This window comes from Amphiura filiformis, chromosome 20, assembly GCF_039555335.1.
Source record: "Amphiura filiformis chromosome 20, Afil_fr2py, whole genome shotgun sequence".
NCBI lineage: Eukaryota > Metazoa > Echinodermata > Ophiuroidea > Amphilepidida > Amphiuridae > Amphiura > Amphiura filiformis.
The window spans coordinates 60,254,765-60,282,490 of record NC_092647.1 but is presented as its reverse complement, the minus strand read 5'-3'; the positions used below and the strand labels follow the sequence as shown (position 1 = coordinate 60,282,490).

At 37.6% G+C, this 27,726-nt stretch overlaps 1 protein-coding gene across 1 annotated transcript; it reads left to right on the top strand.

Moving 5' to 3' along the window:
• The first annotated feature begins 954 nt into the window (after positions 1-954).
• Positions 955-27,726, top strand: LOC140142490 (uncharacterized). The gene is given in 14 exon segments (XM_072164476.1): positions 955-1,117; positions 10,834-11,004; positions 11,427-11,564; positions 12,944-13,042; positions 14,230-14,322; positions 14,324-14,432; positions 15,086-15,106; positions 15,282-15,524; positions 17,123-17,418; positions 19,062-19,352; positions 20,470-20,523; positions 22,412-22,724; positions 26,190-26,320; positions 27,256-27,726. Coding segments are annotated over 14 exon segments (2,286 nt in total). The 5' UTR covers positions 955-967; the 3' UTR covers positions 27,433-27,726.

Genomic DNA, 27,726 nt, shown 5'->3' with positions numbered 1-27,726 from the left:
CTGTGTTCATATTTTCAAATCAACCATGTCAAAATTGAGACGAGTGAATGAAATATAGCTCAGACCCACTGTGCGTGAGACTCACGGCCAATGCGTGAGAGTTGACAGCCCTGTCCTAATCATTCATTGAGCATGTCAGTTGAGTACTACTAACTAGTATTATAGAGATAACAGAAAAAGTGTATTATACGTGATGACACGATTTGGTCTATGGGGGCCAAAGGCGGCGCATTTGAAACTGAGATATTAAAGGTAAAAATATTTATGCCCCCGGGTTTTCTGATAATCGAGTCCGAGGACTCACGGGAACAACTCCGGGGAACAACTAGTCTAAGCATTCAAAATCTTGAGTATATGCCCAAATTTTGCTGTAATTTTCACTGTTTTGTGTTAGGCTACTTTAATTAAACTAAGAATGACATTGTCTTTTAAAGAATGCATAAATTGCAATTCAAGTTAGTAGACTTCGAAAAAAAAAAAAAGACTTGATTGTCATATAGCATGTGAAAAACACCCTAAAAAGGCATGTTTTTGGCCCCTAATTTATAGCACTGAAATTTAACTTTTATTGCCATGCAGTTAGTAAATGAATGATTAGGACTGAGGGCTGAGCTGTGTTTAGAAGTTGATAATATTTTTTTAATCTAAAAAAATTTAGTGCTGTATTTTTCTGGAATGGTGAGTATGGTAAGCCCATGGGATGGGAGTACAATTCAAGATCCAGTGAAGAAATGGTCCTTCCCGGTTTCCTCAAGCACATGTTGGAAAATACTGCAGACTACTAAGAATGCTAATTCATGAAAATCCTCAGACCCCCCCAACTTGAAAAAAAAAAGTTTTATTAATGTGGCTAATGGCTTTTAAACTTTACTTCACATTTTTATTAATCCCGAAATGCATTGTAGTCAACGTGTAGTTGTCAATTTATAACACGTCACATGAGGGCAGCAGACAACCAAAACAAAAAATGGCGAACGTCCATTGCGGAAAGCAGGCTGTGTTTTGCCTGTTTTTTGCATTATTTATACCCGTAGTCAACTCATTTCTTGACTTAGAAGAGCTGAAGAATGTACATTATGAAATCGATATATCAGATAAACCTGTTCTGATCGGAAGGGTAGGTATAAATGTTTTTGAGTCTTTCTATTATGCAGTATGCAGTTTGTCTGCCGAATTTGGAAGTCATGCCTGGAATTGGCTGACATTAGCCCTAGAACTCTGGCCATAGTATCCGTTTTTACTTCTACTAGGGCCAGAGGCACTTACATTGAAAAATTTGTTGGAGATGCTTGAACGATCCAGTACAAAAAATGACAGCATTTCAATGCTTGATCGAGGTCACTAATTAACATGATAAAACGCACTTGAGAACACACAATCGCCGGTCATTTCTAAAGATGCATTTATACTCAATCGCTTTTGGAGAAACCTGAATCGCACGCATGGTCAGTGTACTAAATCGCCATCATATTTGCCTGCTGAGCATGCGCATGATTCGCTGTTTTTCAAAAGCGACACGTCCCGCGACACGTAGGCCTATATTGACACCCTCTCTGTCGGTCAACGTTCTCTAAAATTGCACACATAAGGCCAAATAAAAAAATAAACATGTTTCACGTCCCCTCCCGCTTCCTTTTTTGAGGTTTACTCAAATAAATTTTTATTTTTTGAAATTCAGTTATAACTTTTCAAAAAATATGTCTAGGAAGTTGGGATGCTTTCTATAGCCTTGTTAAGATACAAGAAACATTTTAGGAAGGTTTTGTGATCATTAGAGGGGGTGTAACTCTCAGAACAACAAATAAAAAAGGGCCTCCTCCTTTTTCCAGGCATTATTGTATGTACGGAATGTACGCTAAAACAGCTCTAAGTATGGGTATTTACACCAATTTTGTGATAAAAATAGAAAATAAAAAGCCCCTCTTCCTCCTTTTTTTGAAAACCCGGACGTGAAACATGTTTTATTTTTTACTTAGCCTAACTTGTGTAGTTAGCGACAATGATTCAGTCTGGGTATAAACACAGCTTTACACAATGACTAATTTACATAGGTACAAAAGACCGTGTTCATGTATCGTTAATCAGCCAAACATGGCAGAGTAGGTCCCGGATCTTCTGTACATGTTCCTATCTCCTCAACGTTAGGCCTATACCTTTCCAACAAGGAAAGAGATACGAAAGGCGAACGTCTAGCTGACATAAATTGATAATACCTTATAATCAAATTAAGTAATTCTTGGCCAAACTGGAACATGCGCGTTGCATCCATGTAGTGTACTAAGCGTATCACGAGTGTAAGGCGCATGCAGGGTTAGAAGCTCACGCTGGCGGGGAACGCCTGCACCCGCACCAAAAAAAAAAAAAAAAATAAAAAAAAAAATTTTAATTTTTTTTTTTTTTAGACAAAAAAGGAATATTTAAAATTTTTCATCATAAGAGGAGCAAAAAAAAAAAAAATTTTAGGGGGTGATACCCCTTAAGCGGGCCCCTGTACCCCCGGCCGTAAGTGCGAGAGCTCCACGCGCTAGGCTTCGCAATAATTTGCCACCTGGCATAGAAATTGGCCTAGCTACAACCCTGGGCGCATGTATACTTTCTTCTGTACCGCGCTATATTCGTGTGTGTTCACAGTGTCAGTGATGTGTTCCAGTTTGGCCAAGAATTACTTAATTTGATTATAGTATATATTATAGGCGGATCGGGATGTATGCCCCGAATATTTTGATGAGGGGGATGGTCCATACAATCATCCCCCAATGATGCCATGGTGTGTGTGTTTTTGACCAAATTAAAGCTCATATTTGACCATTTTAACTTGCCTGAGACTCTCTGAGTCTAGAACTTCGTTCTGTTATTTTTGGAAGAATTCCTCCAAATTAAGCGTACTTCTAGTAGTCCAGCACATATTATTTTCAATAAGGTCCAATGGACATGCTTGACGCCATGTGCGTATACGCGATGGTTAACGCATAAAAGGAACCGCGTCCTCGCCACAGATTTTGCACATTGGATGCTAGCAGCGTTCGAGTTTCCTGGTGTCGCATCACAAAATGTGCCACACTTTTGAATACTTGCGAATCAATTCTACAAACGTATCGCATAAAATGTGATGCAAAATATTCACTGTTTTTCACGGAAAATGAGCGACAAGGTAGAAAATTATGTAAACAAACAAGCGATGACCACTGCTGTTGATGATATTCTTCACAGATTACTTTTTCGACGAACTTTTATTTTTATGAATTAGGGGTTCATTCATATATTTTCATGACTAAACGATTGTTTTATGCCCGAGGGGCCGCTTACCCCGTTCATACATACCAGAACATTTTGTGATTCTTATTTCATCAAAATAATAACAAAAAATTGCAAGTAACATTATTAAAAACAATGATTTTCCTTCATTTTCCCTACCCGGCGATCTCACATCCGGGACACCTCAATCCAATCAATCATAAAAATTTTTTCCTACCGGGGTGATACTCCTCGGTCGTTCATTCGTTCATTATAATGGTAAGCAAGCAAGCAAGCAAGTAAGATTAATTATAATTAACTAATTAATTTTAAATAATAAAGTTTAACACAGTGCAACAAGTTAAACTCAATTTACCCTTGCTGAGAAAGGCCTACTAAAAATAAAATTCGGTTTCCGGTAACCCGCCCGTCCCTCTTTTTTGGTGCCGCAAAAAAAAATTTTATGCCACTTTTGGAAAAATAAATTTTTCAAGAGTCGTCCGTGTCGAAATTCTGACATGAAGTTGTTGGAAATCACATATATTTTATTTTTCCCCCGACTTTCTGCCATTCAATGATTAAAGAAATACAGTTGAATTGATAGATAATATTTATCGCGATATAGGCCAATGCACAACTTTTTTGAAAACAGCGTGCAGCAAGCCTACAACTATTGAAAACCACTGAACTATTTTGTCTGTGAAAAAATTAAACCACCAAACATCCGCACAAAACCAACCAAATAGTAGCATAAAACCCGCAAAAAATTTAATAAAAACGGTAATAGTAAAACTAATTCCCATAAAGCTCGTATTAAAAAGAGCAAGTCCCCGGGGGGGGGTACTCAGTACAAATGACCATACAGGGACGTGCCGCAAATATGGGTAGCATTTTCAGCCTCTTGGTATATCAATGACCCTTTTTCAAAGCCTATTTTGGTATATAAATGGGTCCTTTTTTCAAAATTTTCTCAATTTTTTCGGAAAACAGCCCAATTTTTTCAGAAAACAGCCCAATTTTTCCTTAATATAGCCAAAATTTTCAAAATTTTCCCAAAATTTTGGGAAAACTAAGACAATTTTGGTTAAATTCGGCCGAAAATTGTGACTTTTGGTATATCAATGGGTCCAAATTTCTTGAAAAATTGGTATATTTATGGGTCCACTTCCAAAATCTCAGCGGCACGTCCCTACCAAAACCAAAGTTGAGAACCCCCCCCCCGGGAGCAAGTCCCGGGGAGCAAGTAATAAAAAAGTTAAAATGCTAAAAATGATGTAGGCCGAAAAATTGTGTAATCTTCCTTGTCCTAGACACTCAACGATAAACCCATATCAAGTATGAATAAAAGACTGTTCATTGTCCAAATATTTCAATTTATAAACGTTGAGGAAGTTGTGCATTTTGTTAGCACCGAAATAACAAAAATTAAAATAACTAACCTGGCAGATTTCAGGATTAACCAACATTTATTTTCTCATGCCGCTCGCCCATGCCTGCATATTATCCCGTTAAGAAAATCAACCCTAGGCCTACATTTTTCAACATGTAAATATAATTCCATAGTGATAAATAGTGAACGTTGCATTGGAGATGAGGATGCTTGGATGATACAGATATTAAGCACATGTTAATTGGGGGTATGGGGATGTCCCAGTTTGTTTTACAAGGGCAATTATTATTTGGCCAAAACTTGGTGGGTGTATCTTGACCAGAGACAAAACAAGTTTGTATTGGCTAATGGGTCAAGGTCATCCAGGGGTCATCTGAGGTCAAATTAGTAAAAACTATCATATGGGCATGAAATGATAGGTGTAGATTCAACATTTAGAGCCAAATTTGTGGAGGGTAATTTCAGGGTCACCAAAGGTCAAATTAGTAAAAACTGACATATGGGCATGGAATTTGGTTAGTACAGTCAACATTTAGAGCCAATTTTTTTGAAGGTCATTTGGGGTCACTAGAGGTCATTTGAGGTCAAGTTAGTTAAAACTGTCATATGGGCATGAAACTTGGTTAGTACAGTCAACATTTAGGGACCAAATTTTTTGAAGGTCATTTTGGGGTCACCAGAGGTCATCTGAGGTCAAATAAGTAAAAACTGTCATATGGGCATGAAACTTAGTTAATACAGTCAACATTTAGAGCCAACTTTTTTGAAGGTCATTTGGGGTCAACAGAGGTCATCTGAGGTCAAATGAGTTAAAGCTGTCATATGGGCATTAAACTTGGTTAGTACAGTCAACATTTAGAGCCAAATTTTTTGAAGGTCATTTTGGGGTCACCAGAGGTCATCTGAGGTCAAGTTAGTTAAAACTGTCATATGGGCATGAAACTTGGTTAGTACAGTCAACATTTAGAACCAAATTTTTTGAAGGTCATTTTGGGGTCACCAGAGGTCATCTGAGGTCAAATTAGTAAAAACTGTCATATGGGCATGAAACTTAGTTAATACAGTCAACATTTAGAGCCAAATTTTTTGAAGGTCATTTTGGGGTCACCAGAGGTCATCTGAGGTCAAATTAGTTAGAACTGTCATATGGACTTGAAACTTGGTTAGTACAGTCAACATTTAGAGCCAAATTTTTTTAAGGTCATTTTGGGGTCACCAGAGGTCAAATTAGTAAAAACTGTCATATGGGCATAAAACTTGGTGGATACAGTCACCATTTAGAGCCATATTTTGGTACGGTCATTTGGGGGTCATCAGGGGTCACCTGAGGTCAAATTAGTAAAATGTTGTATTGGCATGAAACCTCTGTCGAGATTTGATCCTCAAGTCAGGTAAACTTAAAAAATTGGTTTGATTTACACTTGGATTTCACATTCAAGTCATCAACTGGTTACAAGTTAATATATTGGACTATTTTGGATCCCAAAAGTTTGGTTATGGACCCCTAATTTTTTGGATTTAAGATAAGAGGGTCCATTTGGACTCCTTACTTTTTCTACCCCTGATTATGGTCATTTCAAAATATTATTTTCACAAGAACAGTGAATGACAGAGGGTAGCTAAATGATATTGGACAGTACGGCACACTTGTGAAGTATGAGAAGAGCTTTTGCAATTGAGACCCTGAGTCATACTGTTTTTCTGTTGGCTAGCCTTCAAGTGTTAAATTCGATTGAAATTTCAGTATGTGCAAATAAAATTTTTTATAAAATAAAATTTTTTTCCTTCCTTCCGTCCCAATTTTTTCAGAGCATGTTACCGGAAACATCATTTTATTTTTGTTTGGCCTAATGGACCAATCCATGTTATTGTTTACCGGGTCAGATGTCAATCATTGTCATGCAGATAAATTTGTATTGTTTGGCTCGACCGGGAACCAATGGGATTTGTCATTGCGGGTTTGGGCGTGATTTGGTGGTGATTTATTCACTGTTGGTTTTGTATTGGACACGACAACAACAAAAATCTTCCCACCCACCGCGCCCTGTGTGGACATGTGAGAAAGAAGTAAAATATAATTATGTGTGACAGTAATGAGATAATGACCTGTATAAATACAGATATATTTTATCTACTACATGGTAGTGTGTTAAATAATAGCTAATTAAAGCATTTAACTGTCTGTAAGTTTAAAAAGAAAAATCAAGAATTATGGTCCCTGTAGATAAGGAGGAGGAATAAAGAGTTGGCGCCGATCATTAAAATTACATGTGACTTGCAATTAATTTCCCTTTCTCAGATCTTCATATTTACAATGTACACTGTTTAATTAGATCATGTGTTCAATATGTTGCTACATAAAATTTATATAATTGTTCTGTATCAAACTTTTTAGAATGATAGTTCAAGAGGGAAAGTAAGTCGTCAAAACTATATATGTACAGGAATTGACAATCGTATTGTTACATGCAGGCACAGGTCCGGTGTCATCAAAAAACAGTAAAGTAGTCTTTTATAAGGTCAATGACTTCACACAGTAAGCAAAAGAAAATAATGCTGGGTTTGAATTATCTTTTCTGTATTTATTTATTATATGTATATGTCATAGAATGCTAACATTAAGACTTGATCCCTTGTAACTTCAGGTAGATCACCTGTTGAAGAGTCTCAGGAATTCCACTTGGGAGCGTGGGATCTGTATGCACCAGTACCATAATTTATTGTTGAGTTTCCAGCCATGATATTTGATGAATAATCCACGGGTTCGGGGTCAAACGCTCAGAATTTAGCCTCGGTGGCGGCCACCAGAGTGCAAGTTTGGATCACATTTGGTTTTGCTAAAGCGAGATTTTCTGCGCCTTTGGTCGTTGTTTCGCTAGAGTCTTGGGTTGGGTAATTCGCTCGATTAGAGAATCTCCTATTATATATTTGGCAATTATACGGCTGAGAATTTGTTTGTTTGTTTGTTTGTTTGTTTATTTGTTGTAGGTACTGGTGCGGGTCTTAAACAAAAGTCAATAAATGGTTGTCGTGTCTGATTGCCAACATGCATGCAAATTTTGCGTCCGAGTGTTTTCAGTTTCTCTGTCTTGGGGTAAATAAATAAATTTAATAATAAATTAATCAATGAATCAATCCAATCAATCATTAAAGAAGAAAGAAAGAAAAATTAATATTAATTAATTATAATTAACTAAATAAATTTAATAATAAATCAATCAATCAATGAATCAATCCAATCAATCATTAATTCATTTATTTACCTACCGAGGTGATACTCCTCGTAAGACCCTGGGTCAGTATTCAATTTGGATCCTTTTTGTATCTCCAAATGCCAAGATGGTAGGCCTTTTTCTGTTTTTTACACAATTGTAATGTACTCAAGTTCATTTAAAAACATATTAAAAACCCTGCAAAAATCTAGACTTCAGGTGCTGTAGTTCTATCAAAATCCGAGATTTTGAATAAAACACAGGAACTGTTGTTTAATTATTACAGTGGAACGCATACACGATATTCGTAACACAGAGTCGCAGTACTTGCGTACATGTTGTGCGGGATACACAGTTACACTCATCAAAGGATTGTGTTGTAGCACAACCGACGGAGTTACATGCATTGGCAACATCTAACTATTAAAGATTACGATTCTTGACTGAGTTTCATAACTTCTTTGTGGTTGATACTTTGTCATTTCTGAGACCAAACTTGAACAATTTATTGAAGAATGATCCTTTGCAACATGATACATCACATGATCACCTCATTTCATCAAATGACACTGCAGGTTTCCTTTTTTTTCATGATTTTAGACTGGCTGAACATAGGTCGATAGTCAAGAAATAAGGCCATCTTAATCTAATAGTTTGTCTCAAAGCCCTTCCCAAGTTGAAAACCTAATGCAGAATGCATTTTTTCAGGTTGATTTTATTCACTTAAATTTTTTATCTGGGGATGAGCTTTTTGACAAGAATAGACCACCTTTCATTTCCCAATGAGGTATCACTGTAGTCAAGATGAAGAATTTGATTGAGATTTATGATTTAGGCTATTTTCATGTCAGACGTGAGATTGTTGTTTAGTAGATTTGGGAAAAAAAAAGAAACGCAGAGAAAATTAAAAATCAAATTTACTTGGCTCCAGTAGGAATAACGCGCAAAAGATGGGCAAATTTATTAATGTGTGCGGGGGCGTTGAGATTAAATTTAATTAAGATGGCCTTTACATATTTTGTAAGATACGGATATGCTCTGTTCATTGAGGAACATTTCGTCACTATCGACCCTTGTTTCACTAGATCGGTATAAATTGAAATGGGAGAAATGCATTCCATTGACCTCAATGTACGCCCAGGGAATAAATAAAGATTGGGAAGCGTCACTCGAGGATAAATGTAATAAAACTATGGATGCCGCCATTACCCTGCCATCGCGTAGGCCTGGAACACTACTGTGATTTCTACCGGCTACATCGCGCCCGTGCTCCGCGTTCAAGAAATAAAATTACCCGTGAAATTCACGGCTTGCTGCAACCAAGGTTAGACCTTTTCAAGCCTGCAACAGTTTATTTTTTCAAATGTTGAATAGCTGTTTTTAATACTTTTAATAATATTTTTAGCGCATCCATTAAAGGTCCGTAACCCGATCGACAGCATCACCTCCCCGATTTTTTTTTCATTGTTGATGAGGTTTTGGTATCACATAATAGATACTATTTTTCTCATTACTATCCTGAAATTTGACGCTCCATGCAAGTCGATGTATTTCTGGAGAAATCATGAAACACAGCGCCTTTTACAGGCTACCAGTTTGTAAACAATGGTAAATACTTTGGATTTCTGGGCCGGGAATTATGAACGAAATAGCTCGAAATATCAGTCTCCTCAACAGCTACTTTGGTTTCGCGTCATACACATTCTGTGAAAAAGCGAACCACACTAACTGCTGAGGAGACGCGGCGTCTAGACGGTGTGCCGTATTTAATTATAAAATTTCCACGATGGAGGCAGCGGGCGATTAGCTCAGTCGGTTAGCGCTTGCGCTTCATGTTTCTACCGAGAGGTACCCGGTTCAAAATCCTGTACGGAATGGTTTTTTTTCCTCTCCAATTTTAACCCAAACTTTTTTATATTCATTTGAAATGTACATATTGCAAGGGGAAATATATTTTGTTTCCTTTTTTTCTGAAACGGTACGAAAAAAACAAATATTTTTCGTTCAATACGGGCCGGGCATTGATTGTACACTGTACAGCATGTCAGCATTAAATTCGTCATACGAACGGAAATGGTTGTTGTTGCTTGCCTACCCAGAATGCAATTCACGTATACCAAGGTATTGGATTGCAAATTTGGCTATTTATTCACATTTACGCTGAAAATGCTCTCGTTTTTTCACAAAGCAGCATAAAGGGGGCGATATTTGATATTATTTTGTAATTTTAAAGACAATCCATATCCAAAACCAATAGGGTTACCCCCTTTAACATAATTTATTAAATACATCAAATCGACCAACAATCCCACTCTCCAGACCAAGATTTATACAAGAAAAATACTGTTTTAATCACAAAAATTAACCTTAATTTTGCGCCTACACGTAAGACTTGTCAAGCTCGAGGTGATTGACCCTTGATGATTGACAGTCGGGAACGCGTACTGTTACGCGTAGTCATGGTGCTGGGCGCGTTCGGGGGTGCTGGCGACCGTCGAGTCGACGGTCGCCAGCACCCCCTTTTCCCAAGATGGCGGCGCCCATGCTGGTACCAAATTTGTGATTCCCGGCAACTTCTGTATAGCATACCGTAGTGTGCAAATTTGGCCAAATTTGGAGAATCGGCGAATCACTGTCAACCCCTTGGTACGCCTACTTCGTGCAACTGTGTTTTCCATTGCTACTTGCAATGTATGGATGCGAGTCTTGGGCTATGACCAAGAATGATAGGAAAAGAGTAGATGCTTTTGAGATGTGGTGTTACAGGAGGCATCTACAAGTGGCATGGAAAGACAGGAGAACAAATTCCTGGATCCTCGACAAGATCGGTACACGTCTAACCATCAGAAACGGCATAATGGAGAGAAAGCTGAAGTACTTTGGCCTTATTATCAAGAAACATGGAGGTGTAGAAAAACAGATTTAGACTATTTTATTTAGCTTGCATATTTGTTGGCTGACAATGTTTCATGGATATGTTTGTTTGTTTATTTGTAGCCTATCCATCAGGAAGTAATATACTTAGCTTCCAAATATGGCCAACGTTATGAATGTCAGTTGCCGGATATGACAGACTACGAGAAGGAGCAAGAAGAGGAAAAAGTAGCAAGTGAGGTTGGGATCTCAGAACTACTCAAACCAATGGAGACAGCACCATGTCTGATTAAGGTAAGTGAGGTTGGCATCTCAGAAGTGAAAGGATTAAAGCAAGTGAGGGTGGGATCTCAGAACTATTCAAACCAATATAGGGTATCCACTTTACTCATGCGTGACTTCTAACAAAAGGCGCTGATTCCCGTAGTATTCCTCATTCAAACCAATTCAATGCACAACCTCGGAGTTACCTACATGACTTTCAGACTTTGGTGGGCTATTTTGAAGCAGTCATGGTTGCACATGCAGGTACTTCTTTTGAAAGTCCTAAACAAGGTATAGCAGTCGCTGATAGGATATGCAACTTATAGAACACGGATACTCTATGGAGTCATATCAAAGCATACTCATGTTGTGAGTGAAGGTTAGGGGAACATGTGGTGGAATAAAAACAGTAACAATTAATAATATATTAATAATATAATTTGTTTTGATAGACCAAAGATTGGTGGACATATGAGTTTTGTTATAGTCGTCACATCAAGCAGTACCATCTAGAGAGCGGTAAAGAAGAGAATGTCAAGTTCCTTGGTCATTATGAATCACAGATGGATTGGAGCAATAAGACACACAAGGTAAGTTAAACCTATGAGAACTACCTGCCTATTGGTCAAAAAGAATTTTCATTATCAATTGGACCAATCAGCAACATTGTTAGAATAATTTCACCACACACAAAAATTGGGGTGAGTTATTTGCAAAGCTCCATTCTGATTGGTGATTTAAGTGAAGATATCATGTAATTGACCAATCAGAGGCAATGTTAGATCGTCAGGTAGTGCTCAGGGTGTTAATATACAAGGGCTAAGGGTATGAGTGAGTCCCGGGTATTCGAGTCCCGCCCGAGAATCCTATTAGGAAATTCCCTGCCCGGGTACCCGAAATAAAAAATAAAAAATGCATTTTGATATCATTAATAGAGTATGACATGAATACAAAATATCAATTTTCTTATTAAAAACACAAAACATCGTGCAAAATTCAAGTGCAAAATTTGACCTCAAGTTGCAGAGTATGAGTTTTTGTACCCAAATTTTCAAAGGTCATTCAATAAATGTACAAATGTGTTGGGAAAGAACCCTTGTAAAATACCGTTCAGATTAAAAAACATGCATATCCAATAATGACGTCAGATAAATGTTGCTTGAATTATGATGGGTATATAGTTCAGTGGACAGACGCGGAGACGAAAATATCGTGTATTTCAATAAGATTGTCAGGGCTTGAGCCTTAATTACTACTCCTGCTGGTAGATTTGTGAGTTTCCCCTTCTCTGGATTACTTTAGGAAATTATATTTGCGGTAGAAAGCATGAAAAGGGCACACAATACCGGGACACGATAATCAACTTTAGGTGCCGAATTCGGAACCAAATACGATGTGAATACTCACAAAACTACTTTACCAGAATCCAATCAGATTCATGTAACAATCTACGAATCTGAAGGCCTCATGGTACACTCTGAATTCATTGTGTCATTAATTTATATGTAGTATAAAGTGATACCGGAGGGGGGTATATCCCCATATATCCGTGCTAAAAACTTGATTAGGGGGTCATTTTGCTCACAGAGGAAAACTTGTTTAGGGTGTTCGAAAAAAATTTGGTCACGCATGCGTACACTCTCATATTTGAGTGGCCCCCTCCCCCGGGGAAAGAACTGTGCACTTAATAGATAAGAATGTTTTGGATCCTAGTTAGAGGAACATATATAAGTTTGGATGAGTAGAGAATACTAATAAATACTGTATAAAGGTTTATGATGCAATGTACACCAGGCTAGTAAATTAACTCTATGCCTGAGTATGCCAGTAAATATAACATCACTGTGAAATATTGGATTATTAAAAATATGATTTTAGTGACTGCTATGAACTTGGATGGTAAAGAAATATTGTTACAATCATTTGCAAATCAATTTATATATTTTGTAACATTGCTTGTTGTATGTAGGATGCCAAACGACACAAACTGAACAGATACCACAGTCACAGTTATGTCAACGGAACAGAGTGTGATATCACTGGTAAACCAAGGGAAGCAGAAGTCAGAGTAAGTACAAGCTTCATGGCTGTAATATCCCCATCTTACTTGCTGACATATGCACAGGCTGTATTAAAACCTGACAGGGCATAGCAAGATCCTTGGGGCCCAAGGACAAGGAGCAGTTCGGAACCCTATTAACATTTCCTTTTTCAGCCCTAACATCACTTTGCTTGGTGCCCGAACACTCAGAGCCCTTGGACTTCAATCACTTCATCCACCCTGTCTGCCCGCTTGCTACGCCCCTTGGATAGAAAGAAGCAGACAGTAATGTAATGGACTCCTACACTAGGCTGCTTACCATTATCTGATGTTGATAAAATACATCAATTCCTGACGATGTACACAATCCAAAACTATTTATTCTCACATTATACTTTTAACTGATCCCTCAATCTGAGGTCATAAGACACGGTACCCAGAATGCTCCTCCCTTTTCCTATTTGGACTCAAGTAGAGAAAGATATGTTCTGTCAGAGCTTTGCAAATGCGTTTGAAATTTAGGATTATTTGAGGTCTCAGGTTCCAAGTTCGGAATGGGTGGGTATCCCAGGATTGTTTCCAGGGTCTGTGACATACTTTGAATGTAATTCAATGTTTAATATGTTCTAGTAGTAGTATGTGGTGCATGTTTCTTTCTCCACTGTAGTATTTTAGAAAGATTTTGAACCCTTTTGTCCATGTGCACAAAACAAGTTAGACCAGGTCTAACCAGATAGGCTCTAGTTAGTTCAAGACAACTTTGAAAACTAAAGTATGGGTTTACATAGTGTGGGTTGTACTTTTCTTATAAGATTTTGTAAGATGTTTAGTGTTTAAGGTTAAAAACGTATTTATCGTATGAAGATAGCATGGGCAGATAGTAGAGAGATATGTATAAAAGAGATCCAGGTAGGTTCTGTGGATTACTTTTTTTGACGATAACTCGAAATCAACTTTACCAGCAAATTTTCAGGTTTATACCTGAATTCAGACTTTTTTCTGGTCCAAATTTCCACATTTTCTTTTAATTTCAGCCTGTTTTTTTGCCTTTTTAGCCCAATTTGACACATGTTTCAGGCTTTTTTAAACACTTCAGGTTTTTTCTTGGACGATTATGATCATTCTCATGCCTGTTATTCTATGAAAGGAAATTTCATTCACTTTTTGAAGGGAAAAAATAATGAAATTTATCTCATATTTTGTTTTCCTTGCAGTTCTTGTGCGCAGAAGGCCATGGTGATTCCATAGATAGAATAGATGAGCCCTCATCCTGTGTGTATATACTCACCATATATACTACACTTAATCTGTCATCATCCATTCCTTAGACCTCCACCAAGTCTCAAACCTAAGCCTGTCTTGTGTTTCCCAGCTTTGGAGCAAGACCAATTTGAGCAGTACACACAGATTCAAGAAGGTATTTTTACCGGGTTCTTGTATCTTTTTAAATCCGCTCTACCCAATTTGGAGTGGGAATTTCTTAAATGAGAAGTAGTTTATATTCAGGTTTCAAAATAAGCAGACGCATGGACTAATTTTGCCCCTGCTGAACTTGAAAATGACACTGGTTCCCATGAAAAAACTTCTTGATCAAGGCAACCTTTTTTTTATTAAATATTGCTACTGATTATTGTTCCCCTACCAAAGAAAGGAGACCTCAGCTTCATGAACAACAGGAATCATGCTGATGTCAGTTGCAGCTAAGGTGTATAATAAGATCCTACTGAATAGAAATAGGGACCATGTTGATCCTATAATAAGAAGTAACCCAGTCAGAAGCTGTACACAGCAAACGCTTATTCTCTGTAGCACATGGATTTTGACTTTCTTGCACCAACTAAAAAAAATAGCATAGATATTTATGTCTTTTTGTCTTTTATGGCAATTAATATGAAATACTATAAAAGGGCATTTTCATATTACAAGACAATACTCTAAAATTAAAAGAAAACAATATTAAACTACTTGCATACATGCCACAACAGCTAAAAAAATACTTATTTATTTTGTCATATTAACACTTTTTTTTCACTCATACATTTTGTGTGTGTATTTCTTGTTTCTTTACAGAAAAAGAGAGGCAGAAACAAGGTAAGGACAGACTTATTTGTTCCCATAAGCATTGATTTCATTATGTATTTTGTTGAGATAATACTCTTGAGCTGTGTAAATGCTTGTAACAATGTTATGACATTATTTAATGTAATGAATAAATACAATGTATTGTAAACAAATGATTATCCATGAATCTGTTTTATTTTCATAGAAACAATCAAGACATTAAAGGACAAAATGAAGGCTGCCCAGAAAATGTCGATAGGAGATGTTATCAGTGAGGATGAAGATGATGAAGATATTGAAGAAGACGCTGATGGCTCAGATGATGAAATGGTTGGGGAAGCAGTTAATCTTGAAGGTGTGGATGATGCTGATGACTTGCAGAAGATGATGGAGGCAGTACTCAAGTCAGTAGAGAATGCAATCAAGTCTGTTGATGATGAAGTTACAGGTGAGAGGGGGAAGGGTTCACTGGGTTTAAGCTTGGGGTCCCAGGGTGATGACTTACAGAAGATGATGGAAGCAGTACTCAAGTCAGTAGAGAATGCAATCAAGTCTGTTGATGATGAAGTTACAGGTGAGAGGGGGAAGGGTTCACTGGGTTTAACCTTGGGGTTCCAGGGTGATGACTTGCAGAATATGATGGAGGCAGTACTCAAGTCAGTAGAGAATGCAATCAAGTCTGTTGATGATGAAGTTACAGGTGAGAGGGAGAAGGGTTCACTGGGTTTAAGCTTGGGGTTCCAGGGTGATGACTTACAGAAGATGATGGAAGCAGTACTCAAGTCAGTAGAGAATGCAATCAAGTCTGTTGATGATGAAGTTACAGGTGAGAGGGGGAAGGGTTCACTGGGTTTAACCTTGGGGTTCCAGGGTGATGACTTACAGAAGATGATGGAAGCAGTACTCAAGTCAGTAGAGGGGGGGGTGTTTATTCAAGGTCAATTTTAGAACGATAATTCCCGTTAAAATCATTAGGTAAACTTAAAACTCACGCTAAAATGACCAACTATGAACTAGAAACACTGACTTCTGGTTCACTTTCGGGTTTCCAATCCAGATTTTAGCCTAAAAGTGACGCTATTATCGACCATGTGGGCAACTTGGTACGCTTACTACACAAGATATCATGGAAATATCTGCATTTTTGAAACATCTTGGTTGAAAAAAGTGGTGGGGGCGTTTATTTGACGAAATACGGTATTCAGTTTCTCATTCAGCCAGGTTTGCCAGCTTGTTTGAAAAACATTGAGGGAATTTTTAATACACTTGAATAAGTTGGATTTTCTACCAAATGTCTGCCAAAACGGTTACCCAAATTAAGAAAACTGGTTTGATAAACTGAACACAAAAAAGATAAAATAAAATATAAATATAATAATACAAACTAAATGAATACTGAGTTTTACCATAAAGTAATATTGAGGTCATTATGGCATATGTGACCGTCCACGTCGAAAAAGCTCGTAAAGTCGAGTCGGCCCCTGGTCAATTTTGTTTTCTTCTATGTTTAGAAAATATTATCATAAGCTTTACAATGATACATCATTTGACTTCAAACAATATCCAGAAGCGGAGTTATGGCTTGTTAAACTTTGCTCCTTCAGTAAAAGGGTATATCATTTTGGTGCTACACTATTTCTCTTTTTCCACATTGCTGGTATTACATATCAAATTGGCATAATTGGCGGTCAGTTCAAATCATCCCCAAGTCAACAAGGTTCAGAAATGTCCTCTCATTGTTGATTGTTAGTTAACCCACCACTTGAACAGGATTTGTTCAAAGCAAACAAAGGCTACAGCTATTTACTAACTCTATACAAAAGTATAAGCTTATTATCCTCTTCAACAATAGGATTAAAGATTGGTGTTTGACGGACACTAAAATGAGAAACATGTAGGACAAACATTAGGTATATATGAATACAACCGTTATGCACATTTTGCACTGTAACTCGAAATACAATTTGCCGACTTTACGAGCGGTTTGAGATGGATGGTCACATATATCATTGGTCTCACAAGCCGTGTCCATTATGTCCTTTCTAGATACTTCAGAAACATCAAAAGCTGTGAAAACCAAAGAGAAATCAACAGAAGATGAAGATGAAGATGAAGATGAAACCAAAGTAATTCTTGATGATGAAGACGAAGACTTAGGCATCACCCAAAAGGAACTTGATGAGTACATGAACAAGCCATATACAGACTTGATGAAGGAATTTCGAGATGGCATCGATGAGATGACTGATGATCCAGCTGAGGCAGCGAGGCTTAATGCCCTCGCTCAGCAGCTAGAGTCATCTTTTGAGAACCTGGATGCTATGGATGATGTTATTAATGATGTAGGTAGTGGCAATGAATTGTGGAAGTTTTAGTGTGCTTACAGGGATCGTAAGGAACTATGTTAGGTTGGATTTTATAAACTGTGTGTAAGTCATGGTTAACCATCTAATCAACCTACAGCTTTCAATGTCCGTCTTGTATTTTTGGCCCACAAATCAATAGAGAATAAATTAACAGTATAAACCCTTTCCGATTTGCTGTTCTGTTGAAAAAATTTTGCTTCACTGCGCAGTCGCACCAGAATGCTAACAGTGACCAGTGGTGACCAGCGGCAAGCCGATAATATCGATCACTCCACTGCTTTGTCCAAGGCAGCAACTTGCTTGGGAGTTGATTTTTGGCCAATAAGCACATTGGCTTTCAGAGTCATGCCATAGCTGCTCACAGGGTTCGATTTAACTTGTGTCGTGGAGCAAAATGCTCCCCATTGTGGACAACCTGTTACACAAATATCAGCTTGTATAGCAATTTTTTACAATGTAAACATATGCTAATATTATAAGAACATCACCTAAATAATATTTTCGCTAAAAATTGCTATGCAAGTTTCTCGAAGTAAATCGAACCCTGCTCGCTCAGCCGCGTACCGCTTAGTGACTGTCGCTTGCAGAAAAATGTATGCATCACAATGAAGCATCATGCTGGGTGATTGGTTGCTGACCTGCATAGTAGGGTGGAGTGAAAAAAACAAAAAATGGAGGTAATTATTTTGGATAATTATAAAAACTTGCTTACATATAAAATAAGTAACCTGGCAAAAAATTGGAAAGTTTGAAGCATATTTTGAGGTTCCACAAAGCACCTGAAAAGTGTGGAAAAATGACAAGAAATTACACAAATTTACGCATTGCTGCACGAAAGCGTATGTTGAGATGTACATTCAAAAGTAAACCCTCTAGAACTGTGAAATGTGGTATATACATGTATGGCTACTTTCACTGCTTAATCCATTTCTTTAATCACAGGCAGTGTAGCATGTACCAATTGTAAATGAAAACCCTGCTTGGACCATTATTTGGGTGGTTTGTGGCACAAAAGCGCATGTTGAGATGCTATTATATTCATAAGTACATCCCCTAGAACTTTGAAATTTGGTACATATAGCCACCTTGCACTGCTAATTCCAAAGTTGTAATCACAGACAGTTTACCATGTACCAATTATAAGTGAGTAGTGGCATATTCGTTCTGATGGACAGAAGATGTTGGGTGCATCATTCTGGAAAATATAATAAGGAATTTATAACTAAAGCCAAATGAAAATAGATAAGAACTGTTACATCTGATCATTGCTCTGTTAGGATCATTTATACCATGTTCTGTTCTTTTCTTTTTTACTGAACTACCACTGGCATGGGTAAAGGTCATTCATTCATTCATTCATTCATTTATTTTTTTCTCATCAAATAGCAAAAAACATAGAATACATACAAAATCATAATACAAGTGAAAATGAAGTAATCACAGGAAAGGCCAAGAAGCGGCCTGAAAGTCTGTGATCCCTTGATTGTTTAATTCATGATTTGACATGGCAGCAGATTGTCATTTCAATGAAGAAGCATTGTTACCTTAAAATGTGAAATGAAAACGATTCAGGTTTGTATAAGTAATCAAGGCCAATTACTGATTGTTATTTTTTGCAGGTGTCAGATCAACTGTCTGCATCAGGCACAGTAGATGAGGAAGGAACTAAACATCTGGTGGAGATGCTCTCTAAATTGATCAGAGAAGTCCTGAATGGACCACAACTCAAAGAATACATGAGGACTTATGGGCTATATCTATCCACATTGCTCAAAGAATTTAGAGAGTCTATAGATGATATTACAGATGACCCGGATGAAGTTAAGAGGCTGAATGGACTTGCTGATGAACTTGAGAAGACGGTGAAAGAGTTGGAGGAGGCAGAAAAAGATGAGGAGGCAAAAGCCAAAGTAAGGTTTTGCCGTTCTTAGTAACTAACAAACACAAACAAACAAAAATCAGGATTTATTTTCTTGTTGTTTATTTGTACACATACCACAGAATTAGAGTAGGAGAACCGGGACTCCCTATGCCGCCACGTACAATCGCACCATCAGCTATTGGGAGAAAATTGGGGGTATTCGGGTTCATGCCGACGGTGCGCAGAGATGAAAACAATTCTGCATCTCATCTTTAGCATCTTGGTATTGCGTGCAGGTCGCATCAAATGCGTCTCTCTAGTGTGCCCATCATGCGATGTCGCGTTGGCACGACAACGAATGCCTCGTTCGCATTCCGAGGGAAACCGAATACCTCCAATTTTTGCTCCATGCCTGTCACTTGATGTATACATCTGTGATAAGATATACTCATATGGTTCTATCGATGAGGATGCACCCCGGGGGATGCACCCTCTGTATCTATCACCGTACCGTTCTGATTGTACATAATCTGCTTTTTCGACAACCCTGTCACATCTACTGTCACACATAGCTAATACGTGATGATATCAATCCTTCTCATACGCAAGTATATTTTACTACCTTCGTAATGCTGACATGCTGCCGTCAAATCAAGATGATATCCATAATCCAGAGTTAAATAACCATCCTGACATGCAGTGACTATGTGAGGGTTAAACTCTGAAAAGTTACCTAGCACAGGGGAGTCAATATTTTGATCTCTGATATGACCACTGTTCATTAAGTTAGGGCTACTTGCCTAAATTACACTGGTTGCCAAAGGTCACTGCACCTGTGTTGGACTGAGTGAAATTAGACATCAACCTGCACTGGTTATTAAATTTATGCCTTCTGTCAATATATGATGAGATTTTAATGACATAAGTAAACTTTGCAATGCCAGCAAGCAAGTTGAATCATTTATCTGAAGCATCAAATTGAGTCATAGAAGAGTATGAAATAAAAGAAGTTTTGGGGCCTGCAAAAGTTTTTAAGTACCATGTAAAACCTCTTTCTTGAGCACCATTTGACCCTTGAATCTTTGGCTTATTTTGAGCCTGATGTTCCGAAAATGCAATTTTCTTTTAATTCTTTTGGTTGATCATTTGTTTTTATACTTTTACAGATAACTGGAAAAACAGGTGAAGACACTGAAGTGAATGCAGCAGAAGATGATAAGGTGAGCTATATGAGAATGTGACACTTTTGAGTTCCTTGTCCATGAGTCAATCCTCCATGGTGGCAATGTACATGAGATGTTGAAGGGATGTCAGTCTTCAGATTTCCAGAAATAGGGCCATAAAAGAACTTCCACATTGCTTTTTAGAAAATGGCTGTGTTACCCATTTCTACCCCTGATGTTGACCTCGGATATTGACTGGAAAAATAAAAATAGATATATATATATTATACTTGATGACATTATAGAGTGAAGTTGGAGTACCGCTTGAATAAACTTTGAGCTAGGTAGATGGTACCATGATAGTATTCTGTCTGTTAGATATGTTAATGCCATCATTTGTAGAAAGATTTATAATATGTGACATGATCTGGTCCATGGGGGCCAAAGGAGGCATTTTTGAAAATTGAGTTACTGTAATTATTACATTATATATCCAAAAGGCTATCATTTACTGAAAACACCAAAGGTCTAGCATACTTGGTTCTAAAGTTGTGAAGTTTTTTGATGCCTATTTTCTTATGTATTTTATTGTTTTTTACTCCATATTTTTACCTTCATCTCAGTTTCAAATTTGCCGCCTTTGGCCCCCATGGACCAGATCGTGTCACATATTTATTACTTACTTATACAGATTTGTAGACATACTTAAACTCATCTCTGAACAATTGAATACCTGAGAAGGGCCCAATTCCATCAAAACTGTTTTTGAGATATTACGAAAAAACTTAATATTTGGAAAAGTTTTATAGACAGAATGTTTTCATCTTCAGGGGACCTTTAATACATGAACATACAATATTACATATATTCGAAATTATATATGATGTTTCCATGACAACGGTACAGGTCTTAATACAAATTGGAGTTGGGCCCTTCTTCCACTAATATACTGCAAGTGTCAGTTCCGTAAGCAGGTGTGTTATAAATAGCTACAGAAATTTGATAATTATCCATAAATTGCAAAAGTAGAAGCATGTAATATGTTAGCAAGAAAGTTTATTATAGTGAAAAGCAGATTTCATTGATGAACAAAATTCCTCTTTAACCCAATATTTGTGGAAGAAGGGCCCATAAAAACCATGATTAAATGTATGTGGAAGACTATTTAAAGAGTGGATTTTGGCTCATCTTTTACACAAGGAAGAACAGTCTGCTGGCAATAAAAGGCTGGGTCTAACTCATTTTTGTAAAAAATTGGAGTGGGGCCTTCTTCCACTCAGGTATTCAATTGTTAGTCTATCTAAAATCACAGTATGCATAGTGTGCAGCCCACGCTTTAGAAAGGGTGAAATGGGAAAAGGTTGGGAGTCTCAATTTTTCATTAAAAAGGGTAGCAATAAAAAAAATGGTGTGAGTGAAATATAAAGGATGGGGTCATTTTTATTTGAACATGTTTGAGCAAAAATTTGTATGGCTTTTGATTAGTCAATTTCCATGATTGATACCCAATTTTGATGCCTAATTACAGTCAATTTAATCTTACTGTTGTACAGTTTGATTGTAAAAATGGTGGGTTATGACAATGTTTAGTATAAAGGTTGCCTGGATAAAAAGGGTAGAGCAAAAATAATAAAAGGTGTGAGTCTCACCCCATTACAGACTATGGTATGGTTACTCTGAAATATCAGGAAAGTGCTGAAAATTTGTTAATTTTATATTCATATAATGTGACCTGTTACCACAAAATGAGTAAGTTGGAAGGTTTGAGACATCCTGGCTGCTGTATTGGTATTCTTTGTTTCACACGCACCTGTTTAATCCAATAGTATGTCCTTTGTGAATGGGGGCACAATGGGCCATTCACAAAGCAGGTCACATATGTGCCATATTGATTATTTTCATATTTCTATTTCTAAAATTTTCGTTTTCATTTCATCTGTTACAGGGCAATGTGGAAATAATTGGAGACTCTGGCAGTGAAACCGGCAGTGAACCAAATTTTGTAGAATCATTAAAAAAACTCATCAATGAAGCCAAAGACAGCAAATCTATACCTAAAAAACCAAAGTTGCCTACCAGCCCGGCTGATGACGGGCAGGTGCGGGTCCGGGTTACCCGGATCAAATTGGACAAGAACAATAAAAATAAAGTCAATTTAGATGGTGAAGAAGAAGTTCAAGTATATGATAGTAATCATAGGAAGATAGAGGAGTCTGTACAACAACATTTAGAAAATGCAGGTGTCAATGTAGGAGCAGGTAAGTCAATTAGTTCCATGAAAAGCACTACTCCCTATTCTAGAAAAATACAGCACTAATTTTTTGGAATTAAAAAAATATTATCCGGTTTTGCCAAATGAAACATAGCTTAATCCTAATCCTTTAGGTAGTCCTAACTGGCAATAAACATCAAATTTTAATGTTTGGTCAATTTTTGGAAATAAGGGCTAAAAACATGCGTTTTTTGGGTGTTTTTCGTATGCTGTGACAATCAAGCCCAAAGACTTGTACCAAGACTAATTTCAGTTTATGCAGTCTAATTTTTGGAAAAGACATGTTTCATTCCGATAACCGATAATTTAATTAGAGAAACACAAAAAAGTGAAAATTATAGCAAAATTTTGGCATATACTCAAGATTGTAAATGCTTAGACTTGTTCCAAGTCTTTGATTTTTGTGAATCGATTGTCAGAAAATATGCCGAAAATGCATGTTTTTGGCTCTTTTTTCAAGAAACTAGTAAAATAGGGAATTTTGTCTTTTATTGCCAGTTAGGGCTAACTAAAGGATTAGGATTGAGCTGTGTTTCATTTGGCAGAACTTGATCATATTTTTTTAATCCCAAAAAATTAGTGTTGTATTTTTCTGGAATATGGAGTAGTCATCATCGACCGCATAGAAGAGGAACTATATATTTGTTAACCTGCAAACCCTCTTGGACAGTCTCTCCTCCAGTCCCTGTTTCTGCCCTATTTAACTCAGATGTGACAGAGTTTGGGGCTGGGCTGGAAAACACACTAGGTTCAGACATACCGTATTGTTTGTAATAAACACCCTGGGGCGTTGCATTTTTCCAAAAGGGGGCGTTTATTGAAGGTGAATTGTCAGTGAAAAAAACTTAAAATCAGGTTAAATTTCCTGATGGTGCTCCTGTAGAAAAGAGGGATTTACGGATATACTAATGGCGACGCCCATGGAAAGTATCATTTTCGTGGTAAATGCATCAAAATTACACCCATAAGTACATCATCAAGCAAGAATCTAGTGAAATTCTACCATAATTAGGCAATGGAATGGATGGAAGTATGAATCATTACAGGTTTTGTCCATGCAATTTACCAATCGTCCCTGACAAGACTGACTGACTGATTCAAGTTTTAAAAATTGGAGGGGGGCATTATTAGATGGGGAGCGTTTATTACAAACAATACGGTAGGCCTAACCACTGGCAATATTAATTTTGTTTTGAATCCTTAACAAGAGAAGGAGTAAATCATATTGTAGCAGTCAAGGCTGAAGACAATCACTGACTGCCTACACCTAGATAACACAAGTCTGGCCTGGAGCTGAATTACCTATTCCATATCACTAAAATGATTCAATGTCCGTACTCATTGTGTATTTATGCAGTGGCGGATCCAGAGCAGTCAGAGGGGGGGGCCCAATATTTGGAAAAAAAAAAGTAAGTAATGGCATGCTAAGCTTCATCCCGAGAGCGCTTGCGCGACAGAGGGGTGTCTGAGGGGATGTTCCCCCCTCAGAAGTTAGAAACTTTTGGAAAATGTAGACCCATTTGAAGCCATTTGGTGGACCATTTTGTCACTATTATTGTGTAAAATTTTGGTTTGAAAAAGCCTAAAATTTGAGAAAAACAGCCCAATTGAAGCCATTTGTGGACAAGTTTTGATTTTTATTGTGTGAATTATTGCTTTATAATTATGTACCAATAAAGTTATGCATTTAGAGGGTGTCTGAGGGGATGTTCCCCTGAGAAGTGAGAAAATTTTGTAAAATGAAGGTCTAATTGAAGCCATTTGGTGGACTATTTTGCACTATTTATTGTGTAAAATTTTATGTTTCAAAAGGCCGAAAATTTACAAAATGAAGGCCCAATTGAAGCCATTCGTGGACAAGTTTTAACCTTTATAAATAAATTACCCGATATTGCTTTAGATGTAAACCCCGGATGTAAACATAAAGTTGCGCACACAGGGGGGTGTCTGAGGGGGGATATGCCCCCCTCATAAGTGAGAAACTTTTGCAAAATGAAGACCTAATTGAAGCCATTTGGTGGACCATTTTACACTATCATTGCTTTTTAAAACAAAAAGGGCCCGAACTCGATTTGTAAAATTTTAAATGTAACACTGACACTTGAGATTCGCAATTAAAGCATGCATGGTGTTGAATTGAAGTCGGCTCGGAGTCCGTCTTAATAGGCCTACTGACTTTGGTGACAAAATGTGACGGGCCCTACATATCGGTGGGCCCGCCGTAATTTTCACATGCTTTTAGGCAGAGGACCCGCCTTCAAGCAAAATAATCACATACCTATATAGACTGACCCGGCTGAGATTTAGGCATGGGCCTACTATACGTGCAATTTAACCTTTTCCCTTCTCCTTTTCTCCCTTTTTTTCTTCTTTTTTTTTCTCCTTTTCTCCTCTTTCTCTTCTCTTCTCTCCTTTCCTCTTTTTTTTTTTTTTTTGGGAGGAGGGGGGGGCCTGGCCCGGGCCCCCCTGAATCAGCGCCTGTATTTATGTGTGTTTAGAACTGCATCCATTGGAATGATGTCAAAATTGAGACCTGGTGGTTTGCCTGTGTGGTGGTCTGTGAGTGTCTGGATTCTGGAAGATATTTTCAATCCAAACTATCCATCGAAAGTGTGACAAATATTTTATCAAAAATCATGTGAATTAAGATAGGACACATCATGGCTACCAGGGATCATAATTTTGTTGAGTGATGCTCACATTTATGCAATAAAATACAAGCTTATAATCTTGAATTATTTCTGGTGAATAGCCATTGAATTTGTAGCTTGGTATGTAAACTATCCAAGTTGTAATGCCCACTAAATGTGCTACAAACCAGGTGCTTCCACAGGCTTTGTCCCCTGGACCCCCCACCAGGGGCCCTAAGGCCGGGCCCTAAAGTGGGCCCCTCAACCGCCAGCCATTGCTTGGATTGTCTCCCAAGTAGTTGTCTCCCGAGTAGTTGGCAGCATCGCATTTGGAGGAGGATTAGGGTTTAGGGCATGATGTGTGACTTGATCAAGTGACTATAATTGAAGACAAAGATAAAAAGACTAGTTTGCGTCTGATGTCACTGTCAGTCAAACTCTCTACGATCCTTGATTGGTTAATTAGCGCGTAAAAGGAAGGTAGATTTATCTGGTGCTGATCGGAGAAAAGGAATAGCAGTGAATGGCGAAAAATTACGTACTTTTACAAGGCAAAAAGCAACTTTTCTAGGCATTGTTGACATGGTTCCTTCGCGAAAGAAAGTTTCCTAGTATAAAGACCTAACTTTTGAGATGGTTTGTATGTTTGAAGGTGCAAAATTAACAATAAGGCGCCCGGGTTTTACCACCGCGTTCAACAACTCATATCATCACAACACTTATAAACAAACCGTGCTCGACTTTGATTGACAGATGACGTCAGATGCAAACTAGTCTTTTTATCTTTGTCTTTCATTATAATTGATACTTTTTTATTTCAGGAGGGAGAGTAGAATTCCGAATACTTACATACTCACCTGATGAGTGGCCAGACGGGGAGGATGGAAGTGACTTCACAATACTCAGCGAAGATGATAGTTTATATTTTAAAAACATGATTGTTAGTTTATTAGTAAGTATCACTAAATAAATTCATCAGGTTTGTTGATAAACATTATAAAAGATTTCATTGAAACAAAACCAAAATTAAACTCACTATTTTAAACTCACTATTGATGGTTTCGCCGAACGTCATGAACAGAGACGAAGGGGCCCACTTCCTTAGTCACATGTATGATCCTCTCCTGGCTGATAAAACACCCTCTTCAGTCAGGATACGTCCAACCGGAAGTAAGGATCAACAACCATCATTCTGATGATGCCTACCGACCATGATAGGCGAAACCGTCAATAGTGAGTTTAATTTTGGTTTTGTTTCAATGAAATCTTTTATAATATTAGTATGTATATTGAAGTACCTGTAAATAAAGTTCTTAATATTTCATAGGTTGCCAGTTGACAGATGTTGAATTCTCCTTTGAGGTCCTACATTGTTCTGTTGAAAAATTAAAGGGCACATGCATTGATTAATGTTATTCGCACTACAACAAAATCATATTCAGTTATTAACCTCTAGTTAATACCAATTTAACACACAAATGAACTCACAGTATTGAATTATAAAAAAAGTGCAATTTTTTATAGTGCGCTATGCACAGGCACAACGGCTAGACGTTGATCCACAAGCCTCAGCACACTTTGCAAGTTGTCGCTGACCACTATTATAGCCCACATCATTCCATAAACCATAACAACAACACCATTCTCTTGGTCGGGCTGACGTCACAAAGGGGAAATAGCCTTGTAAAACCAGTGTGCGCATGTGCAGTTCCCCTTTCTCGAGCTGGTTGCTATGTGCACGCTTGTGCAAAGGGGACGAAGGAGACAATGTTCCCGGATGTCCGACCTAGTGAATGATTACACACCATGATTATACACCATGATTGTTGAAAATGTCTAACATACGATCTAACATACGATCATTTGGTTTTTGACTTGTTTTTGCAGGGCAGTGATGCAGAAGTTAAGGAACAAACTAGGCAAAGCAGATTAGAATCAAATTATCATTTTACATGGGATAAGGAAAGTCAAGGGTCAACCCATCATCAGGTCACAGGTCAAGAAGTCACAAGTCAACAGGTCACAGAAACTACAGATGATGTGCAGGATACTGACACCACATAGTATTTTCAATATAATATATGCAGAGGTTTATTTTATTGTCTTATTGTAATTGTTTTGATTTACAAATGGATTTTAATTTACAAGGAAATAATTGTGTGCTTGTATTGATTGCCTAGACTAGTACAAGATTTGATTCACATACCCGCAAGTCAAGGGTGTGTGAATGAAATAATGAATAGTCATGTACAAGTAGCACAGTACTTTTGTTTCTAATAAATCATTATTGGGCAGGAAATATGTGCTTGTGGCTTTGAAATCAGTGGCGTAACTAGGGGGCAGAGGGGGTCAACGTGC